Source organism: Panthera onca, chromosome B2 (assembly GCF_046562875.1).
Source record: "Panthera onca isolate mPanOnc1 chromosome B2, mPanOnc1 haplotype 2, whole genome shotgun sequence".
Classification (NCBI taxonomy): Eukaryota; Metazoa; Chordata; class Mammalia; order Carnivora; family Felidae; genus Panthera; species Panthera onca.
The window spans coordinates 15,110,628-15,136,187 of record NC_138343.1 but is presented as its reverse complement, the minus strand read 5'-3'; the positions used below and the strand labels follow the sequence as shown (position 1 = coordinate 15,136,187).

The window sequence follows — 25,560 nt, the reverse complement described above, 5'->3', positions numbered from 1 at the left end:
GAATGCGGGCCACACTTTGAACGTGGGTCTCACAGGACGTCTTAGACCAAGCACGCGTCGATTAGATTCTTTGCCCCAATTCTCATGTAGAGACAAAGTCACAGAATTTGCCTCCCACTGAAACGTGTTAATATCCTCAGGGTGTTCATTAGTTCCGGTTTTGTTTTTGTCATTTGTCCCATCCCCGCTGGTGGTCGCAGATGATTTCTGACAAGCCATTACGGTTAGTGTAGACACGAGCCACTTTCAGCTTCGGCTTCAAGGTTCTTGGCTGTTCACTCAGCGCCGGGGTCCTTGGCCCGTGAGGGTCTGTGCACTTGCTGAGGCAGAAATGAGGTTTGCTTGTCAGGAGGCTGATGTGTTGGGCCTTCCAAGTACCTGGTCCCCTCCCCCCACCCCCGTGCCCTGTGATCACCATGTCGTTCATCTTGGAATTTCTCTAAACTTGGGAATTTAGTTGAAGTCCACAGGTGTTCATTTACTAAGCACCTATAATGCCCTAGACACGGTCCTAGGTGCTCAGGCCGGGATACGTCAGGACACCAAGCAAAAAAATCTCTTGTGTGAACATGACCCTCTCGTGGTGGAGGCAGACGGTGAGCAGTAAAGCAGAATAAACGTGCCAAGACTGTAGTCGGTGAGCAGCTGGGCCGGAGGCTGTGGCAGAAAGCAAAAGTCGAATTGGAGTGGAGCAGACTACCCAGATTCCGCTGGGTAGTCAGGGCAGGCCGCACTGAGAAGACACCTGCGCGGGCTTGGAGGCGATGAGAGAGCGAGCTAAGGGGACTGTCTGGCTAAGAGCTTTCCAGACACAGGACCACCTGGAGCAGAGCCCCCCCACCCCCACCCCAGGACAAAGCACACCTGGGAGGTGTGAGGACCAGCACTGAGGTCAGTGTGGCCAGAGTAGGGGGAGGGAGGGCGAAGAGGTGGTCAGGAAGGTCAGGAAAGAACTTGTTTTGGGGGGGCGGGGGGAGGGGAGAAAGAAAGCAAACTGCCAGTAGAGTTTATAAGTCTGAGTTCTTGGCTAGAAAATGTTTTTTGGTTTTTTTTTTTAACATTTAATATTGAGGGACAGAGAAAGAGCACGAGCATGGGAGGGGCAGAGAGGGAGGGGGAGACACAGAATCCGAAGCAGGCTCCAGGCTCTGAGCTGTCAGCACTGAGCCCGACGTGGGGCTCTAACTCACGGACCATGAGATCGTGACCTGAGCCGAAGTCGGACGCTTTACCGACCTAGCCACCCAGGTGCCCCTATCACCCAGGCGCCCCTAGAAAATGGTTTTATAAGGGCACCTGGGTGGCTTAGTCGGTGGAGCATCCGACTTCGGCTCAGGTCATGATCTTGCGGTCCGTGAGATCAAGCCCCGCGTCGGGCTCTATGCTGACAGCTCAGCCTGCTGTGGATTCTGTGTCTCCCTCTCTCTCTGCCCCTCCCCTGCTCATGCTCTGTCTTTCTCACTCTCAAAAATGAATAAATGTTAAAAAAAAATGTTGTTTTTGAAACCAGTTTTCTAAATTGCTTTAATTATGTATTTGCTCAGCAAGAGTATAAAGAATATACTTTTAAATTACGGTCGGCCACAGTGGGTAGGAAGTCCAGTGCTCCCCCTGGCTGCACTGAGGGTGGGTAGGAAGGGCCCTAATCTTGGTTCATGCGGTTCGGCTCCTTGTTGGTCTGTTCATCAAAAAGTCACTGAGAGTAAGAACAATTTAAAAGGCACACATATATGCCTTAATAAAGTATACTTAAAGATACCTAACGAGATTTAATTTTATTGAATGAAACATATTTTCGTTTAGAGCAAAACACTGTGCATTCATTTGGTTTGTTTCGCTTTGCTTGACGGAGCTGGAGGCCATTTCTCTGAGCAGGGACCTGCTGATCATGCAGTCGCCTTTCTTGCATGAATCATGCTCTTAATCCTCCCAGCGTCCCCTGCCCCCCAAGCCCCTGCAGATAAAAATCACCCTAACCCTTGGGGCGCCTGGGTGGTTCAGTCGGTGGAGCGTCCGACTTCGGCTCAGGTCATGATCTCACAACTCATGGGTTCCAGCCCCGCGTCGGGCTCTGTGCTGACAGCTCGGAGCCTGGAGTCTGCTTTGGATTCTGTGTTTTCGTCTCTCTCTGCCCTTAACCCACTCGCATTCTGTCTCTGTCTCCCTCAAAAATAAATAAACATTAAAAAAAAAATCGGGCGCCTGGGTGGCTCAGTTGTTTAAGCATCTGACTTTGGCTCAGGTCACAATCTCGCGGTTCGTGAGTTCGAGCCCCGTGCCGGGCTCGGTTCTGACAGCTCAGAGCCTAGAGCCTGCTTCAGATTCTGTGTCTCCCTCTCTCTCTCTGCCCCTCCCCTGCTCACATTCTGTCTCTCTCTCTCTCTCTCTCTCTCTCTCAAAAATAAATAAAAACATTAAAAAAAAAATTTTTTTAAAGTCACCCTAACTCTTATTTTGTAAAAGAAAACAGACCACCAAAAAAACAGTCCGATCCCAAGGCTCTGGTCTAGACTTCCTGAATCAGACTTTCCGGGGCGAGACGACTATTTGTGTATTTGACCAGCAGCCCAGGTGACTGTTCTCATCAGGGAGTCTTAGAAGACACCGGATTACAGCCTCTGGTTTGGGTATTTTTCTGCCTTTTTTTTTTTCCCCCTTTTTAAAAGGGGAACAAGAACTAATGGAGAAGAAATTTGTGAAGCAGGCTTCCTCCCTAGTCTTTCCCACCTATGCTAATTTAACAGAATTACTTTCAGTGACCTGCCGTGCCTTTCCAAAGCGTAACAACAAATTTTCCCAGGAATAGCCCTCTCTTCACAACTATATTTTGGGGATTTATTACACAATTTTTACTTGAAGTAGATAATCTCATTAACCGTTAGAAGTGGCATGAACAGATTCCGGAACAAACACAGTGGACTTGGTCGCCCGCTGCTGGGGGGGAGGCGGGGTGGTGCACGGGGCTGCTACAACACGAGTCTTCAAGCACTTTTTTTTTGAAACTTGACATCTAACGTTTTGTATCGGAATGCAGTAAAACCCTGGATTGTGAGTAACTTGCTCTGCGAGGGTTCCGCAAGACGAGCAAACATTTCTAATAAACGTTAACTTGATGAACGAGCAATGTCTCGCAACACGAGTAGTAGGTGAAGCCGAACGTCACATGATCACAACTGAGCCGATGGTTCTTGAGATTCGCTTTGATATACGAGTGCTTTGGATTACAAGCATGTTTCCAGAACGAATTATGCTCGCAAACCAAGGTTTTACTGGAGTTGAAAACCATGTGATTCTAGGTGTATTAGAAATAAAATACTGAAATTTTATAATAAAAATGCATTACAAGCAAATCCGCCATTATCATGGTTTTATTTATTTTTTGTTAATGTTTATGTATTTTTGAGAGAGAGACAGAGACAGAGAGAGAGAGCAGGGGAGGGACAGAGAGAGAGAGGGAGACACGGAATCCGAAGAAGGCTCCAGGCTCCGAGCTGTCAGCACCAGAGCCCGACGCGGGGCTGGAACTCACGAGCTGCAAGACCATGACTTGAGGCAAAGTCGGTCACTTAACCAACTGAGCCACCCAGGCGCCCCTTCATGATTTTAAATGTATCCAGTCTGAGTGTTACAAGTGCTTGATACTCACCGTCATCTATTTACAAAATAGATATACAAGTCCTTTTCTTTAAAATTTTTTTTTTTTCTTGAGAGAGAGAGCGAAAGAGAGAGCATGAGCGGCAGGGTGGGGGTGGGAGGAGCAGAGAGAAAGCGAGAGAGAGAATCCCAGGCAGGCTCCCTTCTGTCAGCATAGAGCCCAAAGTGGGGCTCGAGCTCGTGAACCGTGAGATCATGACCTGAGCCATAATCAAGGTCAGATGCTTAGCTGAGATGCTCAGGTTGCCCCCTTTTTCCACAGCCTTCACGTTTTTTCTTCTTCTCTTTGAACTTTTATTTCCACACTTGATCTTAGCCAAAAGGCCGAGAAGGGATGAACTTTTATTTCCGTTCTTTCACTATATAAATTCATATTAATGTAATATATTTTTATGCTTAAAAATCTTTTTTGTTAACTACTCTATTTCTGTAGCACAATATGATATGAATCTTTTGTTTTCCATTTCCTTAAAACTTAAAAACTGTCCTATTGAAAAATTTCTCCAGATTGAATCATTGCTACAATAATTTGTGGTATAGCTGTTGAAAACAACATATAAATAATAAATTTTGACTAATTCCATAAAAGTGAAATTTTATTGGAAAGCATCTTATTTTTTTTTATTTTTTATTTATTTTTTAATTAAAAAAATTTTTTTTAACGTTTTTTATTTATTTTTGAGACAGAGAGAGACAGAGCATGAACAGGGGAGGGGCAGAGAGAGAGGGAGACACAGAATCGGAAGCAGACTCCAGGCTTTGAGCCATCAGCCCAGAGCCCGACGCGGGGCTCGAACTCACGGACCGCGAGATTGTGACCTGAGCCGAAGTCGGACGCTCAACCGACTGAGCCACCCAGGCGCCCCAGGAAATGCATCTTTTAATGTTTTATTTATTTTTGAGAGACAGAGTAGGAGCAGGACAGGGTCAGAGAGAAGGAGACATAGAATCTGAAGCCGGCTCCAGGCTCTGAGCTGTCAGCACAGAGCCCAATGCGGGGCTCGAACTCACGGACTGTGAGCTCATGACCTGAGCCGGAGTCAGATGCTTAACTGACTGAGCCACCCGGGTGCCCCAAAACGCATCTCTTAATAGATGCATGGGCCATGAACTTTTTGGAGTAGTTCCCGTGTCCCCGGCTAAGTGTTAGGAGACAGTTTATGTTGTTCCTGCCCAATCCGCCGGCAGTCACCAGAAACAAATCTGTAGTCAGATCAAGTTTACTGGTTCTCTGCAAATGAGGGAGACCGCATCCCAGGGGGACATGGTGCGTGTCCCCATGCGAAGGAAAAGGTGCCGTGACTACAGGATTTGGAGGGAGGGTGGAGCTTAGGTGAAATTTAAACAAAGCTGTTTTGGGGAGACAGAACAGCAAGCAGGGCTGTGTGGAAGGGGGTCAGGTGCAGTCTGGCGGGCAGCGTGGGCACAGGGTCCTGTTTCCCTGGAGCCTGCAAAGTGAAGGTAGACATGGAAGGCTGTGTCCGGATGCCCTTTATCTGGAGGTCTGCACCGGGATTGGAAGTCAAGGCTGCTGGTCAGTGGCACGGTGACTTAGATCCTCTGAGCATACTTACCCTTTACCGCTGTCATTTCCAACAGCAGTTTCGGGCAGTTTATGATTTTAGAGAACAAAGTTCCTCCCTGAGTAACAACAACAACAACAACAACAAAAAGCAGCAGTCACACAGAGAAGGGGGGTTGTCAGGATACTTTGCAGCTCCTCCTGGGAAAAAATACCGTTTTCTCTTTGCACTTGGCTTTCTCTGCGTCTCTTGTTCTCTCTAGTCTGAAGGCTGGGAGGGCACATTTTTACTGAATCGCATTTAGTGATCTCGTCGACGGCCCTACCGGGCCAGATGCTCTTCCGGTTTTATCGAAGACAGGAACGGAGTGGCCCCTGCTTGCCTAAGGATGTGTCGTCACCCCGTCTCCGGAAACCGTTTGTTTTCTGAGATGCACACCAACATTTCAAACGCCCCTTTATCCGGCCCCTCGAAAGTTTGCACGTTCTGTGATAAGGCATCGTGGGAAGGCTACAGGCGGGTGAGGGGCTCGGTTTGCTCTTGGAAAGTGGGAGAAAGCTGAATGGGGCAAGGGGCAGGTGAAAGGTCACTTTCTCAGGAAGGAAAACGTGTGCAAGTTGAGGCTGTGGGGATTCCCTAGGAGTTCTCCGTGCCTGGCTGGCATTTTTGGAAGGTCCTCAAGGGGCTGCAACCGGGCGGGTGAGGAGCTTTCTGGCAGCCAGTGTTCAACATACTGTAGGTGGCCGGAAGGAGTAGAGGTGTCACTGGGTGGGGACATCCATTAGCGGCACTCTGTCCAGAGACAAGACTTGTTTGAGGTCTAAGGCGTCCACGATTTGTGTTGTGTCAATAAGCGATATGGGGCGCGTGGGTGGCTCAGTCAACTAAGCATCCAACTCTTGGTTTCAGCTCACGTCGTAATCTCACAATTCGGGAGATCGAGCCCCGCGTTGGACTCTGCACTGGCAGCATGGGGCCTGCTCAGGATTTTCTCTCTCTCTCTCTCTCTCTCTGCCCCTCTCCTGTCTGTCTCTCTGTCTCTCTCTCTAAATAAATAAGTAAACATTTTAAACAATTTTTAAAAAATACAGCATGAATGATGAATTACATTGAACATGTGCTTTTTCCATTTTTAATTGTGCTCAGTTGGCTTGCTTATTAACATACTAGAAAATCCTACTTTTACAGGATTCTCCTCATCCTGCATTCAGAGTTGGGCTTATTTTTTGTGTTTTTCCTCAAAGGAAGCCGAAATCATTAATTTTTCTTCTTTGTCCCTGCTGTTTGCTCTTTATGTTTGTTTCTTTCTCCTTTCTGACTGTATATACGTCAGTCGTGAAGTCCAGTGGATCGCTTGAGAGGCCTGTTCAGCGAAAATGTTCATGGTCTGTGTGGTACACGAGGTTATTTTTCTTTAGTCTTTTTTTTTTTAATGTTTGTTTGAGACAGAGCGTGAGCAGGGGAGGGGCAGAGAGAGAGGGAGACACAGAATCCGAAGCGGGCTCCAGGCTCCGAGCTGTCAGCACAGAGCCCGACGCGGGGCTCGAACTCACAGACCGTGAGGTCATGACCTGAGCCGAAGTTGGAAGCTTAACCAACTGAGCCCCCCCAGGCGCCCCTCTCTTGTCTTCAGTGCACGAAAATGCTCTTTTAATGTAGCATATGGATTTTGTAAAACTCACAGTTTCAGTTATGAGGTTGGCAATACGGTCATAAAATGCACTTTACAATTATGTCTCCCCTACCCCTTAAAATAAAATTCGTGTTTATAGCGCCTGAATTCTAGGCTGTTCCTTTCCTAACTAAATTCCCTTGATTTCTGTGGCCGGCCTGTAATGAAATGTCTACATCTAGAATTGTCAGAAGCTAGTTTGCCAAGAGTGGGGACAAAGTTCACAATACCGTATTTGTGAGATTTGGGATTTTACTTTGGATACAACCACGCAGTGTGTGAGCGGCTGAAGTCGTATGTTCATTTTGCTCCTAACTCGGCTGTATTTGTCCTATTTCAGGTTTCACTTCCAGGGGCCTTGCGGTACCACTCTTCCTGAAGCCCTTGCTCCTCATGAAACTGAAAACGTGTCTTAATTGTCCCGGGGAAAGAAGAAATTGTGGCACATCTAAGTACCGGGCCACAGACAGAGGCGAAACAATCATGGGGATGGTGAGCTAAATGTTAGAAAATCTAGAAATAACCTCCGATTCCCTGGCTGGAATCCCACCTGATGATAAGCGATGGCAGTTTAGAAGGAACAATCGCAAACGTAGTCAGAGGGAGAAGTCAATGAACAGTGGGGTTGATGCAGTGTTATTTTGTGTGAACCTAAACACAAGATATCTCTGACGTGTTTGCTTGGTTATTGGAAGGGGATATTTTTGTGATTAGATTTTCTTTTAAAGAAGCAGTTGTGCTGATTTTATTGTTGCTATCTGGGCAAAGAGAGGAGTAGAGGGGTCAAACCTCGGTATTTCTAATTTTTGTCAAGTTTTGGTGGAAAACAAACTCACTCTCTACGGTAGGTGATTTATTGTATAAAGATGCTACCCCAAGAGATGTCTTTGTTGGGGGATTTTCCTTTTCGGTGTTTTCCTCGTTTGTCTGTCTTACCTCACAGTGCGTGGGATAACCCTACGACAAGAAGTCATGCAAGGAAGGAAGAGAAAAGTAGCACAAGACAGAAAATCAGGGGGCGCTTGGGTGGCTCAGTCGGTTGAGCTTCCGACTTCGGCTCAGGTCACAATCTTGCGGTCCGTGAGTTCGAACCCCGCGTCGGGCTCTGTGCTGACGGCTCAGAGCCTGGAGCCTGCTTCGGATTCTGTGTCTTCCTCTCTCTCTCCCCCTTCCCTGCTCACGCTTTGTCTCTGTCTCTCAAAAAAAAAATAAGATAAAAAATGTTAAAAAAATTTTCTAAAAAGATAGAAAATCCGGATTAAAAAAAAATAAACGATGCAAATATATGGACTCCAGGGGCAAACACAGCTGCCTAAAGTTGAGCGCTGGCCTTCTTAGCAGCCAAGGAGGAAAGGGGGACGTGATCGCTGTTTCTCAATGACATAAACACAGAAGCAAACGGTCTGTGTATGGTGGAAAAGCCCACCAAGCTTTCCCAGACACTGAATTCTGAAGCTTTTTTTTTTTTTTTTCCTGTGGACTTTAAAAAAATTATGCCCATTCTACCTTGGAGTAAAGTAGTAAAAATACAGCTCCTGCTCAAGCCTCACCATCTAACGCCACACCCAGGGTCCCGGAATGCCTGCTGTCTGGCCTGACCGGGAAGAGTGGTCTTTAGGAAACAGTGGAGGGAGGTCAGCCCTACCTGGGCCCCTTAGATGAGGTGGGTTCCCTGGGTGATCGCACACTTGGGCCACGTTGCCTCAGCCCCTTACAAAACCGCATCTAATGTTACACTGTTGGCTTTCGTAGAAATAGACAAGACACGGGTCACATAAGACTTTGTACTGCGTTTGCAAGTCATAACTTTTCATAAATCCCAGAGGTTCTTTGCTTGGGCAAGAGGGGTGTTCATAACCTACAAGGAGTCTGAGAGACGTCATAACTTTTCATAAATCCCAGAGGTTCTTTGCTTGGGCAAGAGGGGTGTTCATAACCTACAAGGAGTCTGAGAGACCGGCCAAGCATCTTGAGGGCTCGATTCCCACTTTCATCATTCACTCTTTTTTTTTTTAAATTTTTTTTTTTCAACGTTTTTTATTTATTTTTGGGACAGAGAGAGACAGAGCATGAACGGGGGAGGGGCAGAGAGAGAGGGAGACACAGAATCGGAAACAGGCTCCAGGCTCCGAGCCATCAGCCCAGAGCCTGACGCGGGGCTCGAACTCACAGACCGCGAGATCGTGACCTGGCTGAAGTCGGACGCTTAACCGACTGCGCCACCCAGGCGCCCCATCATCATTCACTCTTAATAGTTTTGTTGTTGGGCTTCTCAAAGTTAAATGCATACATTTTCCTAGGGTTAGCGATGTCCGAAGTCAGCATACTGTCTCAGTGAGTCTGATTATATATATTTTTTCAAGTTTATTTGCAAGAGAGAGAGAGTGCGCACATGTGCAAGTGGGGGAGGGACAGAGAGAGAGAGAGAGAGAGAGAGAGAGAGAGAGAATCCCAACCAGGCTCCACGCCACCAGCGCAGAACCTGATGCAGGGCTCGAACCCAAGAACCATGAGCTCGTGACCTGAGCCAAAGTCAGACACTTAACTGACTGAGCCACTCAGGTGTGCCCCGCGAGTCTGATTATATTTTTAACCTGTAATTTCTATCTGACCAAAGCCCACGTATTTCGGAACTGTTCTTTGCAACTCTTCTCATCCTGGGCCTTTGGCACCAGTGGCTTTTTTTTAGTTTTTAGTTTGATTCGTGTTTTTTCATTTTTGTTCACGTTTTGGTTTTGTTAGAGAAGATGAAAAAAAAGAGTTGAAAATACAAAACGTATGTGAGGTAGCATTATTTAATTCAATTTAATGTTTACTGAATGGCTCCCATGTGATAGACACTGGAAATTAGATGATCGGCAAGATATGGGCCTTACCCTCCAGGAGTTCACAGAATGGTTGGGACAACTGTTACGTAAACTATTTTACAGTGTGGCAACTACAGTGAAGTAATATGAGCAAGATTCAGGGAAGAATGCAATTGGAGATGGGTGGAGAGGGGATAGGGTAGATATTAAGGCACTTTAAGAGGAAGTCAGCCTTGGGGTGCCTGGGTGGCTCAGTCGGTTAAGCGTCCGACTTCGGCTCAGGTCATGATCTCGTGGTTCGTGGGTTCGAGCCCCGCATGGGGCTCTGTGCTGACAGCTCAGAGCCTGGAGCCTGTTTCGGATTCTGTGTCTCCCTCTTTCTCTGACCCTCCCCCGTTGATGCTCTGTCTCTCTCTGCCTCAAAAATAAATAAACGTTAAAACAAAAATCTAAGAGGAAGTCAGCCTTGGTGGCAATGTTTGAAGTATAAATAGTTCCACATGGAGGAGTATCAGAAAAGGAAACAGTGTGTACAAATGCACAGCAAGTGCGAAACAGCTTGGTTTGTTCAGAGAGTGACCAATCACTTAGTGCTGTGCAATGGGTGGGAGAAGATAAGCACAGAGATCAGGAAGGGGCCTGTGTGCCAAGAGACAAAATATACCCGGAGGCAGAGAATATAAACAACGCTCGGGTTGCATTCACTAAGTAACGGTGAAGTTATTCTTCTACCAGATTCAGGATTTGCGACCACCCGCCACTGTTCAAGGCTCCTGGGGTTAAAGCAGGGAACCAGACCAGGACCCTATTCTCACATTGCTTACATCCTAATTGGGGTGTCCGATGATCAGCTGTCAGAAGTGGTGTTGACGAACAACGATGAACAGAGGCGTGGACAGTCCAGGGGGCAGGTGGTCAGGGGAGCCTGGTGGCTGAGGTTGCCAAGCACACGTTCGATGCTGAGGATTGATTGAAACCTGCATCTGTCGACTTGTTCCTGTCGGCGACAGAAGGACTGGAAGGCATCGAGGTCCTATTGCTACAATTCTTCCCTCGGAAATGCCACTTCTTTGGGGTGCAGGGAGTGAAGGGAGCTGACTCTACAAATACTGATTAATTAGACTGTGAAAATTAATAAAGAGAAACTTCACTAAAATGGAGCCGGGAAGTTGGGCAAGGGCGGTCTCCCGCTCTACCACTTGCCCTTACTTGCAAATCCAACAGTGGACCTGGCAGGTGTATACTGCTTTATTAACGCCCACAGGAGTGAGAAAGGCTTTCCTCTTCCCCCAGCAACAGCCCAGCCAATGACAGCGTGACAACTCGCCCAATGAGAAGCCACTGTAGTTTGAACTCCCAGTTTACTCCAATGGCCTTTTAGTTTGTAACAGCCTCACCCAAAGTTTCCCTTTCCTTTATAAAAAGAGCGATCCACGCTTTGGGGGTACTTGCTGTGGTTTTGCCTGCAGCCTGTTTGCCCCGGGGTTGCAACTCTCTACGATTCCTGAATAAACCCATTTTTCGCTGGTAAAACAACCGGCAGTTTTATTTTTTCAGATTAACAGGACCAAGCGGATCCCCGTGGTAGGTAGGGCCGCCGGGGCTTGCGGTCACAGGTTTCTGGGCACTGGCTGGCATAACTGGCCACTGGGCCGGAGGAGGGGGGGAGCCAGCTAATCCTGCTGCCAGCCTCCCAGCGGAGGACGTCTCACGATGGCTCTTCCCCTCCTGGAAACGAGCCCCATCCCTGCCCGCTCTCGCAGCCGGCGCGCGAGCCACTGCTGCGGGGCGGAGAGGAATCCGGGTGGGATCCCAGGCGAGGAAAACATCCTACATACAGAGAGGAAACAAACACGGCCGGCTCTCTTTAGGCCACGCCCTTCCTCGTTCTGCGCCTGCGCCTCTGCTGGCGCGCGGCCGTCTTCGCATCTGCACCTGCAGGGGGCGGCCTAACTCGCGTCGCTCTTTCTTTGCGTCACGCGGCGCTTCCGCGTTGCTTCCGGGTCAGAGGCCGGACGGCCGGGCGCTGTGTGGGCCATGGTGCAGCTGCGGCCTCGCGCGTCCCGCGTCCCGGCGTCGGCGATGGTGGACGAGGGCCAGCCCGCCTCCGAGGAGGAGGAGGAGGCGGAGCACGGCCTGTTGCTCGGGCAGCCCAGCAGCGGCGCGGCCGCGGAGCCGCTGGAGGAAGACGACGAGGAAGGGGACGACGAGTTTGACGACGAGGCCCCGGAGGAGCTGACTTTCGCCAGCGCCCAGGCGGAAGCACGAGAGGAGGAGCGGCGGGTTCGGGAGTCGGTGCGCAGGTTCGGAGCCCGCAGCCGGCCGGGAGAAACCGCCCCCCCTACCCCCCCCTCCCCCCCCCCCCCCCCGGCCCGCGCGTGTCGCCCCGCACTGACTTGTCACTCTTTCTCTCAGGGACAAAACGCTCCTGAAGGAGAAGAGGAAGCGACGCGAGGAGCTGTTCATCGAACAAAAGGTTAGAGGCTGGGGAGGCGTCTCCGTTTCAAAGGCACCCCGGCCGGGGCAGAATTCCCATGTTTGGCAGGGAGAGTCGCTGAGATTTCTGGGGACAAGGCGCTCGTGCTCTTTGCTGTCCACCGGTTGAAAATGGGAGTGGGAAGAGGCGGGAGTTTGAGATCGTGGGGTTCTCCCCCTTGTACCAGCTCACCGTGACGAGCCTGGTCGTTTAGTCTCGCGGAGGTCGTTTCTTTACCCGAAATTGGGTTGCTCAGGTACTTTGCAAAGTGAAGGCTGTACCTGGAGTATCTTTGCTTTGCTGTCTGACGTTTGGCAGATTGGCCACAGAGAGCCCGCTCAGAGGGACGTGACTTGACTGCGCTCATGGCAGAACGGTGACCTCTGGGGTGGAATACCGGGGCCAGCCTTCCCAGTCTTCGCTCAGTCTTCCCAAGAATGTGTTACAGGTTCTGAGCTTCCTGGGCCCACTCCTTCCACAGCGTAGGGATCGCAGGGGCAGGGAGGGTTCAGCCTGATTCATTTCTTGCTCTGGGTGTAAATCTGTGTCCGTAGAGCCAGAAACTTGAGAAGCAGCCCAGGGTGTGTCATGTATCTCACCTCTGATTAATTTTTAAATGTTTTAATCTAAGAAAAGGAAACTCCTTCCGGATAACATTCTAGAGAAGTTAACTACAGCCGGACAGACTAAGTAAGTAATAGATCCTGTTATATGCGCCTTGCTTAGACACCTGTCTTTGGATGCTATACGGGTACACACGTTTGTTTGAATCCACATAATAATAAAGAGAATAAGACAGAAAGCTACACAGCAGGTGGTTGGATTTGGTGGGAAAGGTGGAGAGGTGGAGGGAATTAACTCCACTTTTCAGTCTTCTGCCACTTTTTAAAAAAAATTTTGATGTTTATTTTTGAGAGAGCAAGCGGGGGAGGGGCAGAGAGAGAGAGGGAGGCGCAGAATCCGAAGCAGGCTCCAGGCTCCGAGCGGTCAGCACAGAGCCCGACGCGGGGCTCGAACCCACGGACCGCGAGATCGTGACCTGAGCCGAAGTCGGATGCACCACCCAGGTGCCCCACCACTTTGTGTTCATTCCCACAGCAAACTCTAGCCTCCGAGTTACTGATTCCAGTGTGTTCAGTCAGGGGACGGTTGTGCTCCTGTCATTGTACTAAGGGCAGGGGAGACGGTGGTGAGTAAAATGACGTCTCGAACCGTATCAGCTAGTGGAGTAGCAGGCACATCCGCAGGCTCTGAGGCTCCTCTTGTCCCGTGCTTGCCTTGGCTGCTCCCCGGCTTCGGTTTCATTCCTCTCATTTAGCAGCTGTGCCCTGTGCCGAATGTGTAAAGGCCCGTGCAGTAGTTCTCGTCCTCCTCTAGCCCTTGAAATCAAACCTTAATAAATTTAGGCTGCTAGATATTCGGCAATTTTTTAACATTCTCCTGGCCTCTCCTGACTGCTTTGTTAAGTTCAGAAGTTTAGTCCTGTAGTTTTTTCTTTTTTTAATATTTATTAAGAGAGCGTGCAGACAGGGGAGGGGAGAGGGAGAGAGAGAATCTCAGGAGCCCAACCTGGGACTCAATCCCATGACCCTGGGATCATGACCTGAGCCGCTCGCTTAGTGGACAGCCACCCAGACACCCCTAGTCCTGTATTTCTTGCCTAGGCCAGCGGTTCTCAAAATTTTCAGTAAAAGGCTTTTCCAAAGAGCTATTCAAGTTCTGTAAACACTACCAGTAAACATACCAACAGTTGTTACCTGGGGCACATTCCCCTTTCCTCCTTAAAAACCAAGCTCAGATGTCCTCGCTGCCTCCTTAGTGTAGCTTTTCCCCTGTGCTGGTGTTTCCACATGGGAGTCTCCTGTTGTGTTTTGTCAGTTCACATTGGTCTCTCGTTAAGACCACTACTCTTCCAGGCTAGTCCTGGTCTCCATCCTTGTCTTTCTGTCTGAACTGCTGGATTAACCCTTTGTGATTCCTCCAAGTAAAACGAGGCGGTCTTACCACCTTTTCACTTTGTATTTTGAATACTGTATTACAGAACTCGTTTTTCCTGAAGTCTTTCACTTTACTGTTACCCACATCGATCTGCTTCTGCTGAAGTTTGCTCATATGCTTTGAGATCTTCACTTCTGAGAAGATACTCCCTTCCTAGCGTATTACTAGTTTGGGAATTGGTAGCAGTGCCCTGGGGAGGGACTTTTGCTTTCCAAAACTGATTAACGATCCTGAGTAAAAACCGAGGATGGTGGTAATGAAAAGGGGAGATCTTCGTAAAAGCAGATGAAATTGTGTTAACCAGTGGAGTCATCTTTGCTATCTGCCTTACCAATCAGTGTTTTTATTGTTCTTCCTTAGCATCAAGAAATCATCAGGAAAGTTGAAAGAAGGTATGAACTATTCTCATTTCAATAACTTCTCTTGTAAATGTCAGGTACATTTGCAGATATTTGCAGCCAAATGTTTGGCCCCGAGAGAGTGTGGGAATAGGCCTGGCCAAGCGGAGCTTGGCCCGTTGTCTCTATTTCTTACAAGTAAAGATTGCACCCAGATTGGTACTAGATTTAAAGTACAGTCCAGTAAATGTTCCTGCTTTGTTTTACATATATAAGCTCAATTTTTTAGCGAATCTGCAGAAGGAAAATGAAGACTGTGACAAAGGAAGTGATTCCAAGAAAGCTAAAGTACAAAAAGTACAGTCTGTCGGGTAAGGAGGGTCTTTCTTCTTTTCAGAGAATGTAAAGCTGACCTGAGAGAGAGTATTGGCTTGTGGGGGGAAATAGTTTCATTATAGTAGTTTCAGATTACCTCCTCTATGGGAAAACCAGTTCTGATATTTACGTAAAAATAAGACCTCTGCCTCCTAAAATGGAAACGTTAGTCTATTTGTATGTAGTAAAATAGCCCAGTGATGTCATTTTATTCACGATCTGCACATACAGAAAATTAGGATTTTGGGTTTTTTTAAATTTTTTCTTTTTTTTAATGTTTGTTTATTTTTGAGAGAGACAGAGACAGAATGTGAGTGGGTTAGGGGAAGAGAGAGAGGGAGACACAGCATCCGAAGCAGGCTCCAGGCTCTGAGCCATCAGCACAGAGCCCTACGTGGGGCTCGAACTCATGAGCTGTGAGATCATGACCCGAGCCAAAGCCAGACGCTTAACCAGCTGAGCCACCCAGGCACCCCTTTTCACTTTTTTAAGTAGCTAACAAAACTTTTTATTTTCAAACTCAGCATGTTATCAGATTTGCTCATTTTGACCTTTTGTGTTTGTCACCAGCCAGAATAAAAGCTACTTGGCTCTAAGGCTAAAAGATCAAGATCTGAGAGATTCAAGACAGCAAGCAGCAAAAGCCTTTATACAGAATTCTTTATATGGTCCAGGAACCAACAGAACTACTGGTAATTTCTTTATAGACTGTCTCTCTCACTTTTTACTGCAAATTAAACAAAGAAGTGATAGATAATTCTCTTTTCTAGTAAATAAGTTCCTGTCTCTTGAAAATAAGAGGTTACCAGTGAAAAAGGCTGCAGCCCAGTTTCTGAATAATGCTTGGGGTAAGATCCAGCTCCGCTCCCTCAGCTTTTTATATATCGCACGCTTTCTTTTAAGGAGGTAGTAAATACTTAAATAATCGTGAGATATCCATTTTTTCCTTATAATGGCTTCTGTATTAATATCTTGAAGTTGCTTCTAAAACATAGATCAGCGTGGTATATCTACTGTACAATTTGATTAGTGTTTATATTCATAGAATCTTGAAAACTTTGGAATTGTTTCTTGCGAATTTCGTATCCAATATTCTTACTGTATAAAATTTTCTATTCTAGGAACTCAGAAAAAACAAAATGCCAAGAGGTTTAAAAGACGGTGGATGGTCAGAAAGATGAAAACTTCTAAGAAGTAAATCAAATGAAGTAAATGAAGGATGAGAACTTGTATGTATAGGACTCAGTTATTTGGTTTAGAAAATGCTCTTAAAAAGATCTAATAAATGATTTATAAAGAGTTTTGAAGGGTTACTGCAAAACTCGTAGGTCTGTTGGGGGAAGCACCCCATCACCTCTCATCCTTCAGGACAGTCCTGCCTCGTAGTTTGAGAATGACGTTGGAAGACAAACCGGTTCAAAAGATGGTTTCTCTTTTTTATGAGCGTTTGTGCAGTTAATTGAAAGCTCGTCTTCCACCTGCGGTGTTGGGTGCACAGCAGGGCGAGAGAAGTGGGCCCTGGGGTGTTTTCAGCTGCAGCTCTCAGCTGCCTTGGTCTCGCAGAGGTTTTGGTGCTCTGAGGGGCATTTGTTTCCCAGGCTATGGAACGGGAAGGAAGTAGCTGAAAGCTCAGTATCTCAGTGCAGTAAGTATTTCTTCTCGAGGAAGATGGAAGCCTCCGTGCAGAGTTCATTAGCCAGAGGATTTGGTGATCTTGGCTGAGTGTTACTTTTAACCAGGTTGGGCAGGTGTGCTTTGGTGGCAGGCCACGTGCCATCGTTCCTACTGTAGTTACAGAAACAGGAGCTGAACTGTCTGTTTTCTTGCGGCAGCACCCACAGCATCAGGTCTGACCCTACTCTAGGGCGGCCAGTAAGCTGAAGGCAGTCTTGCGTTGTAGAACTCAGATTTAGAGAATTGCTCTAATTCTGTATTAGAAGTGTGCGGGCACCTAATATATAAATTCAATTGACACTCTAGTATCTGTAATAGTAAATTTTTAATGGCTGGTTAATTATATCACTACATTTTTATTGCAATATAGTACTCATTTAAGCACTTAAAAATGGAAGGTGTACAAAGATTAAATTAAGACACGGTAAATTGACTAAATATTTGGTTTTTATATAAATAAAGGTCATAACCACACTGTTGACATGTAATACTGTTATAATACAACAGTTAAACTTGTGAGTCTACAACAGAAGTTGTCTGTAGTTAAACAGGAAACAAAGTTGAAAAAGACCATGTTAAAACAAAACTACTGGGACTAACAGGTCGGGATTGTAAGTAGCAACAAACATATTCACTCAGCTCCTGAGTATTTCAAGTTTTACAGTACACATTAAAAATGATTTCTTCCATCAACACTATAAATTCAAACTGTCGGATGTTTATGCGTTTTGCAAGTTACACTGATTGAATGCTTATATGGGAGCGGGGGTCGGAGCATCTCCCAAATTGAAGTTTACATCACCCACATGCTAACACAAACACAACTGGTTCCGTTTCCTTCCCCCCTCTCCCCCAAACAAAGGCGGCAGGATTTTTTGGTTTCTTTTAGGTAATTGTTTTAAAGGATTTGTGATGATCAATTTGAACGTCTGAAATTCAGTAATATTGAACTCTTAGACAACTAAGAGGTTAAAGATGGAAAATAATTTCTCCTAACACCAAGTTAGAAAATCATTTGCATCATGCTGTAAACTAGGAAGCAATGTAAAGCGACAAAAACCTGTCCCCAGTACATAATTAAAAAATCTAAATTTCAAATCAGCAGAGCTGGTCTACTTCCAGGTTGACTATATGCCACAATGTACACGTGAGCTCCTTAAATGCATAGCTAGTGTAGGTAGTCTTCCACTGTGGCAAACGCACAGGATCCGATTCCTGACCGAGCCATCAGTCCTAGACATTGTGTGGCCTGGCCCATTGCTAGGGCGAGTGGAGGTTGCTTTGGCAGATTGTGGGTTTCTGAGGAAAAATGATTAAAAACGGAAACAGCAATTAGCAAGACATTTCCCAAAAACTTCTCAATGGGGAAAATACTGCATTACTTGAAAACTTACCCCTGCCTACACTGTTCTTAATTACCTCACTAGCATCGGTCATTTCTAAGCCAGTCATTAACGTCTTTGGCCCTGCTGCTCGGACTAGGTGCTATGGGTACTGAGTATTCGACTCTGAAGGAAAATTCTTGCAGAATTCGACACTTAAAAACTTCCACATTAACTATGATGGGAAAGAGGTCCGGTCTTACCTGATATTTACAGTGGGGAGTAAGGACTATTTAGTATTTCTCTTCGCCTTAAGTCACTTGACCTAACAGGAAAAGGCCTCAGGCTTAAAGTAAAAGTTTCACCGATAAACGCCTCCCCTTCTGGGGATAGAACCCACCAGAGGCTAATTGTCTCCAAGGCATATTGGTGGATGTTGTTTGGGCTTCTAGGGAGCAAATGGTGCCGGTGGCCGTGAGGCAAGACAAAAGCAAAACCACCCTACGACGTTGGAGGGAGTTGACTTACAGTTGGTAGATAAAATACGTTTTAAATGGCCGATAAATTTGTTCTCCGTGTCCTACATACCAGAAGTCTGCAAAACTTCAAGTTCTGTGCCAGAAATGAAAAAATGAACTACTGGTGAAACTGGCCAAGTTCCTAGTGATCTCTCCCTGGGTGGAGAAGTCCAAGTTTCAAGTTGATTAGATTCCCAATTAATAAAATCACTCCTCAGTCCTTTCTAGGCATAGTGGACAACGAAGGGCAAAGACCATGATACTGGCAGGTAAGGCCACACTCCATACTATCCTATTTTTGTTATTTCATAGGGAGAGAGCATGCACGTGAGTGGGGGAGGGGGCAGAGGCAGAGAGAGAGGATCTGAAGCAGGCGCCACGCTCAGCCCAGAGCCCGACACAGGGCACGACCCCACGACCCTGGGATCATGACCTGAGCTGAAATCAAGGAGTTGGACGCTCAAACGACTGAGCCACCAGGTGCCCCAATTTAATTCTACTTTTGATTCCAAGGTTACAATGGGGTGGGAGAAAGTTCCATAAGGAATGACCCCAAAAAATAAAGGAAGCAAATACAGGATTTAAAGGTACAAAAGAACACAAAATAGGATCAAGAATTGAAGAATGGAAGTCTGTAAGAAAAGGTACACAGATCAGTGAGAAAGTATGGTTTGAAAAGTGGTCTGTGGGTTAGGATTAATAAAGTCCTGGCTATTCTTCGGTGAGACACTGTTTAGCTAAACTTTGATGGTGATACAGTTTTTGCCAGCTCTAAGCAGGACGGACTTTATAGTTCTGTCTTGAGTCCAGAACAATTTAAGTTTTACACAAAATCAACATGAAAAGGAATAAAAAATGGAAAAGGAAGCTTTTTTTTTCAAAAATGTCTGATGGTTCACAGGGAAGTAACCTTGCTGGAAGATAAGCATCAGGAGACATGTGGTTATAAGCATCTTTAAATTCTTTTGGGATCTGCAACTGACAAGAACTAACATACAATTAATATGTAACAACTTTAAGCACTAATTACAGATTTATAAATATTCACATATTCATCTACAGCGATTTATATTAATAAGCCTGTCATTAATTTTGCAGGAATCCTATGAATATAAATTTAAGTACTAGGTACAGCTGAACCTATCTACTAGGTAGCACAGTGAGAGTACACAGATCTTTAATGGCCCTACAAAATTTCATATTTAATCACTAAATTACCTTGAAGAACTCGACATAAAAAACTATTCTAAGAAAACTGGTTACTTCAAAAATTCTTCACGAATCTGATCCTTAAATATGAAGGCTGTAATTTCAAAAAGACCATTACAGTAAACCACGATTTGCCCTACAATCTCAGCATTACTACTGAGTTCTGTTTTTACCAATAGAGCTAAGTGGATTTCATATAACCAGAGAATACAACACGTTAACCAGAGAAAATTCACGTGATTTATTATATACAAATTCTAAATTTATAGAAACCCCACCAAAGACTTTTTTTTTCTTACCGTTATTGCAACCCCCCCCCCCCCCCCCGTTCTACTTTAACACAAAGAATTCACAGTTCACCCCTGAGAAACACCAGTTTGAACTACACAGACCCGCTTCCAGCTGCGGTTTTTGATACGGTACAGGGATGTAGACGGCTCTTCCCTTCGGGTTTTCTTCACCTCCGGCTTTATTGTAAGAATCCAGAACACAACACGTGTCACATACCAGATCTGTGTCTATCAAGGGCTCCTGTTCTTGGCAGGGCTTCCCGCCAGCAGCGGTTAAGTTTTAGGGGAGTCAAAAGTTACACGCAAATTTTTGTGCTGGGGGGTTGGTGTCCCAACCCCCACTCGGTTCGAGCGTCAACTGTAATGAACTTTGTAAGAGCAGATAAGGCTCATGTAGGAACACTTGCTCCCTTCACATTCTAGCCATACGGTCCCTGGCCCGCTGCAGGTCTCCCTGCTCTTTGTGGCAATGCTCTCGCGCACCTGAAATGGTGTGAAACGTGTTGCTAAAAGCTCCCTAACAGGGCCGAGCAGGAGTGGGAGCCTCATTTTACCTGCGGATTTAGCCTGTAAAGTCAGGTCAAAAGCCACTCTTCTTTAAGTTACTTGTGAAAAGAATCTCCGAGAGAAGATCATAGTTTCACGTAAACCGCCCTGTACGGTTTATATATAAATGCACGGAATGTTATAGCATTCACAGAAAAAGTACTTGTTTGGGACATGAGTCCTGTAAGCATACTCTGTAATGAGTTGCTTACAGGGACAGCAACCGACCAGGGGAACGGCAAACCGGTCTCCCTCCGTGCTCCCCTCTAGCGACGTCTCACTACCGAAACTGCTGCTCTCTTCCCCCACCTCGCTTTTTACCTGGTAAGGGCATAATACGGCTGAATATGCTGAACTTTCATGCAAATACGGTGCTACTCCAAGGGCTGGTGCTGGCAGGGCAGTCACACGTCACCCGGAAGTCCCTCGTGTCCGTATCTCAAGCACAGCGGAAGCTGCGGTATGTGCGGCTCAGCCCAAAAACGCTTACACGACATGCACACAAAGACTTCCATTTTCCAGACTTCCCGGGGTATGATCTCAATATACCGTTGTGGTTTTTTTTTTTATTATTCTGTTTGAATCCATTTAATTTTGGAATTGAGATGGTGGAGGGGAAGGTTTCTATATTTTGAAATAATTTTACCTTTTTTAAAATGTAGAAATGGTTTCTACATTAAGATTTTACCAAAATACGAACCCCGTCTCAAATATGCAGACACTCTGGCTGAAGTGCCGCTTCACTCACCTAGTATTGCACTGTTAAGGGCTGAGCACACAGGTTCTCTCTGAATCGGGTCAAGCTGATTTCCAACCGGGCTGTTCCAAGGATCCGAGTAAGCGAGTAAACTGAATGCGTCCTGTTGAAAACACAGCAGTTTGGTTTTTCATTCAAACGCTTCAGCTACTGTCCTCCCCACGGCTACAAAGTTGAGAGACAAAATACACAGCTTTCCGGCACAAGACTACGGTAACACTCAAACCCATTTACCCCAATGATTATGAGGCTATATATGTTTTTTTAACAAGATGATACAACAAAGCCTAATGGGTCTTCCTTCTTCTTTACTGTAGACAGCCAATCCGAATCTGAATCTTCCCCCATCCCTACAACACATACACAACGGCAAAATTAAATTCTGGTGGAACGGGCTAATTAAAGAGGAAGACAAAAACATTCAGATGCTCTATAATTTATCACCACTGGTATGAATCTGACATTAAAAGGACAGAGCCTATTCATTTTCTTAAACAGATGTGGGGACGAGCTCCATCTCCCTGGATGTCATTTTCTCAAACTCGGGACCAACAAGGTAAACTGGCTGCCCTTCAGGAACATTCGGTAGCGCCAACCATCCTCGAGCCACCCTTCCGAAAGGGACGGACACGCGGTCTTCTCAGTCAGTGACTCTCGGTCAGTAAGCACTAACCGCTCCAGGACACTGGCAGCGTCCGTCCGTTCTAACCTCTCGGTACCGGAGGTCGTCCTCTCCTGCCCGAAGTCAAGGCCCTAATCCGGGGCGGTGTTCCCGAGAGAGGCGAATGACAGGACGCCTTCCCGGTTCAGAAGGCCTACGTAGGACAGTGCTCAGGAAAGCGTCAACGAATTCGGTCAGTGCCACTTTCAAAATGCGGATTACGGACACGTGGGAGACTGGACTTTCTGAAGGAAAGGGTCCCAGGGCCGGCCGCCCGGACGTCCCTCCGCTCAACTCACCGCTGCTCAGAGCGGCCGCGGAGGCCGGGCTTGCCGGTCAGCTGTGCTCTGGCCCTTTCTCACCCCACGCGGCCTGCACACCGGGGAGCCCGGGGGAGGGCTGTCCACGCAGCCGGAGCCGCGCGGCCTGGGGCTACCGGGCGGGGAATACACGTGCCTCTCAAAGAAAACGCGTGCGGCTCGTCCACGGTCTTCCTTCCGCTGCTGAATATTTCACGGGTGGTGGGCGGCTCGCCCCGGTTTTTATAATGAAAGGTCTCTGAAAGGAAAATTTCTTTCTTACACTATTTTGAGTCCCCTGCAGCTACTCACAGACGCTGGGAACAGGGAAGCAGCTTCACACACCCGCCCATCACAGGACCTGCTTCTTCCAGTGCATCGCACAGAGCCACTCCGTTCTACTTCCTGGCTCCCCCACCCCCGCCATCCGAATTTACTGATGGAAAGAGTATTAACGTCCTGTATCCTGGGAAGCTAACTCTAGTCACGGATCTTCGCTCAAGACTTAACTGACCCCACAGCCACCTAGTGAGGTACCATCCCCATGCCACAGAAAGTTAGCTGAAGTACACCGAAGAAGCGTTCAAGGAACAACTGGCACCTAACCACCTCTAAGCACAAAACTGTCCTCTCGGGTCTATACATCTGGACACGCAACCGAAAACGAGAAAGGTTGCGGTCCCAGATCTCAAGGCAGACCGTTCTTCTGTTAACACCTTCTTCTAGTATTTCACCAAAACCTCATGGAAAAAAACAGATAATGATGGTAATAATTTATCGTGCACTAATACCCGGTGAAGCAATGTTTCGAGCCCTAACGTGGAGAATCTCATTTTATCCTCACAATAACCTTAGGAGACGGATACTGTTATGCCCATCTTACAGAGAAGCAAACTGAGGCAGTGAGAGCTTAAGGGCACACAGTTAGTACAGAACCTCTTTTAGTAAGATGCAGCTTCTTTTAACTGCCAATCTAAATATCAAGATGAAGAAAGGCTAAAATTTAGCTCCAATATTTTCAAAACAATGGAGTATTATTGCACACAGCTGCCAGACCCTGAGGACACAGAGAGCAATCACCAGGACCTAGTCATTGTGCCAAGAACCCACGCGGTCTTACGGCGAAGTCAGACATGTAAATAAACAATGGACAGGGTACTGCTTATGAACATGCAGTATTTTGTGTCACGTGTCACAGTCCCAGAGAGACCCAAAGTACGTGGAAACAGGCTGAGAGAAAGAAAGGCACGGACGGAGCCAGAGGTAAGGGGGGTTAGATCCTAAAATGTCCCCAAAGGCTTAAATTTTTTTTTTTTTCCAATACGACAATGGAGTTTTAAATGGAGGACTGATGTGGGTAAGACTTGACTTCAGCAGGATCCCACCGCAGCACAATGGAACAGGCTTGGAAGTCAGGTGAAGCTATAAGCAAGAAAACTAATAAAACCTTAAAAGAAGAAGAAGAAGGAAAAAAAAGGCTTATGCCACCAGGTTCCCTGAATATCTACAACTTTTCCTTTTCAAAGGGAGTGAAATCAGGGCAGCGACATTAATGTTTTAAATCCTGAAGTAAAACCTAATTGATGGTGATGACCAAAGAAATGCAAACAAGCGATTTTAAGGTCTGAGCTTGAAGTCACTAAAGCAGACTAACACAGGAGTACGTCCAGCACTTTCCTTTACTACTGCTGTAAGCTGGGGGAAGGTTTCTGGAAAACAGTATAGCAATATATAGGAAAAGCCACGATAATCCCAAGCTTTGACTCAATCATTCTCTTTCCAGGACTCTATCCCGTGTTGTAATTTTAAGGAACAAAGACGCATGTATAAAGGCATTCACTAAAGCATCTGAATAAAAGCAAAAAATTGAATAAAGCAACGCTTAAATGAACTGACACAGCAACTCAAGAGAGTAGCGTGTAGCCATTTAAAAAGAACTAATGCACAGAAACTGGGAGTACATTTTTAGGACAATGACAACACCGCAAAATGGTATACTTACTACGTGAAATATACACACGGGGGATTTAAGGCACAAAACTAAAACTCTGAGGCGTGGGATCGTGGGTTACTTTTCACTTAAAAAAAACAGATCTCAGTGGGAATAACTTCTGAGGCAAACGTGACATCATTCAGGTAGGATTCTCAAACTGTACTTGTAGTTGGCTTAAAATCTGCAGCAGTTTCTAAACAGGGCTGGTCTTAAGTGGTTCTGTTTTGGCTTCAACTGCCAGCCGGGGCTGCTCCTTCGTGTGCGACTCCACGGTCCCTCCGGCCAGAGCCTCAGGACGCAGCTCCGGAACAAACTCAGGTAGCTGTCTGATGAGCCACTGGCAGGTGTAGGGAGGCGAGGAACAGAGAACAGGAGAAGAGGAAAGGAAGACAGAGAACTGGGAAAGGTCAAGGCAAACGGGCGCTGCAGGACGCCCTGCCCCTCCCACCCATTTGTACCGCACACGGGCCACCCCAGGCTCTGCACGAGGCCTGCTCCCCAGGACCCTGGGAAGCAGAATACGGGAAAGCATTTAGGGAACTCTTAGCTTCACATTTAAAGGAATCTTTCTCTCTACAGATGCCTGTGTGATTCAGATGCTTACGCAGACCCACACAAAATTAAAGATAAAAATCACCCACTACAATCACACGTGCCCTGAAATGAAAAATGAAAGGGGATAATTTCTAAACCTTCTCAACGATTGACAAAAAAAAACCACCTCTTCATGTTGTCCTCAAACCCTCCAGCTGTTCTTCGGGGACTTGTAACTTGGATCAGTCAGTCATCTTGTCCCCACGTGGATCAAGATAAGTTTGGGGAATGGGAAGGAAGGAGTTCAGAATATTAAGAAAGTCTCTTAAAGTAGTAGTTGGCATGTGCTTAGAAGTCAGAAGTGCAAAATCAAAGCCATCCACACTCTTTAGATGAGGAAGATGAATTACATCTTCACATAATTCAATATATAATCAAGGACTATCTTTGAGAAGAGGCCACATCAATGCCATTTTCTCAGCTTATGCACATCAGCATCAAAGACAGTAAGCTGATTAAGTGAAATCTTACATTCTGAAAGGCACTACATAAATCACATTCCTTCATCATGCACAATTAGCATAAAGTTTTAACAAGAAAACAGTCAAGATGACCTAGCGTAAAAAAGCACGTGAATTCTTAGAAACATTCCGTATCCCCAAATATCCCCTAAAACAGCAGTTCTCAAAGTACAGTCCAGAAACACTGGGTTCAATCTAAGATCCTTGCAGGAGGTCCCGGAACGTCAACGCTGTTTTCGTAATAAAACTGAGAAAACCCTCTCTCGCCTCACCCTCACTCTCATTCCCTCCCGGCCACACAGCGGGGTTTCCAGGGGCCACGGGGCCGGTGACAGTGACAGCACAGCACATCGAGTGCACAGGTAGGGACGAGAATCCAACTTCCCCTCCATT

General features: G+C 46.5%; 3 protein-coding genes across 10 annotated transcripts in view; 2 read left to right on the top strand and 1 right to left on the bottom strand.

Annotated features, from left to right (window-relative positions):
- The window catches only part of SIRT5 (sirtuin 5), a 39,859-nt gene extending 32,130 nt beyond the window's left edge, over positions 1–7,729 (top strand). For all 8 annotated transcript variants that reach the window (XM_060614776.3, XM_060614778.3, XM_060614782.3 and 5 more), the window contains one exon: positions 7,190–7,729. In XM_060614776.3, the coding sequence (XP_060470759.1) occupies positions 7,190–7,265 (76 nt within the window). In that variant the 3' untranslated portion in view covers positions 7,266–7,729. The remainder of the gene's footprint in view (positions 1–7,189) is intronic.
- A 3,404-nt stretch (positions 7,730–11,133) lies between these two features.
- Positions 11,134–16,142, top strand: NOL7 (nucleolar protein 7). Its single transcript, XM_060614774.3, has 8 exons — positions 11,134–11,959; positions 12,072–12,132; positions 12,764–12,822; positions 14,491–14,522; positions 14,758–14,839; positions 15,414–15,535; positions 15,614–15,691; positions 15,965–16,142. The coding sequence occupies exons 1-8, from the start codon at positions 11,694–11,696 to the stop codon at positions 16,039–16,041; spliced, it is 777 nt and encodes a 258-aa protein (XP_060470757.1). The 5' UTR covers positions 11,134–11,693; the 3' UTR covers positions 16,042–16,142.
- Positions 16,143–16,823: 681 nt separating this feature from the next.
- Positions 16,824–25,560, bottom strand: part of RANBP9 (RAN binding protein 9) — a 90,653-nt gene continuing 81,916 nt past the window's right edge. The window contains exons 13-14 of the mRNA XM_060614772.3: positions 21,151–21,262; positions 16,824–17,816 (exon numbers count right to left, since the gene is read on the bottom strand). Coding sequence (XP_060470755.2) covers positions 17,686–17,816; positions 21,151–21,262 — 243 coding nt within the window. The 3' untranslated portion in view covers positions 16,824–17,685. The remainder of the gene's footprint in view (positions 17,817–21,150; positions 21,263–25,560) is intronic.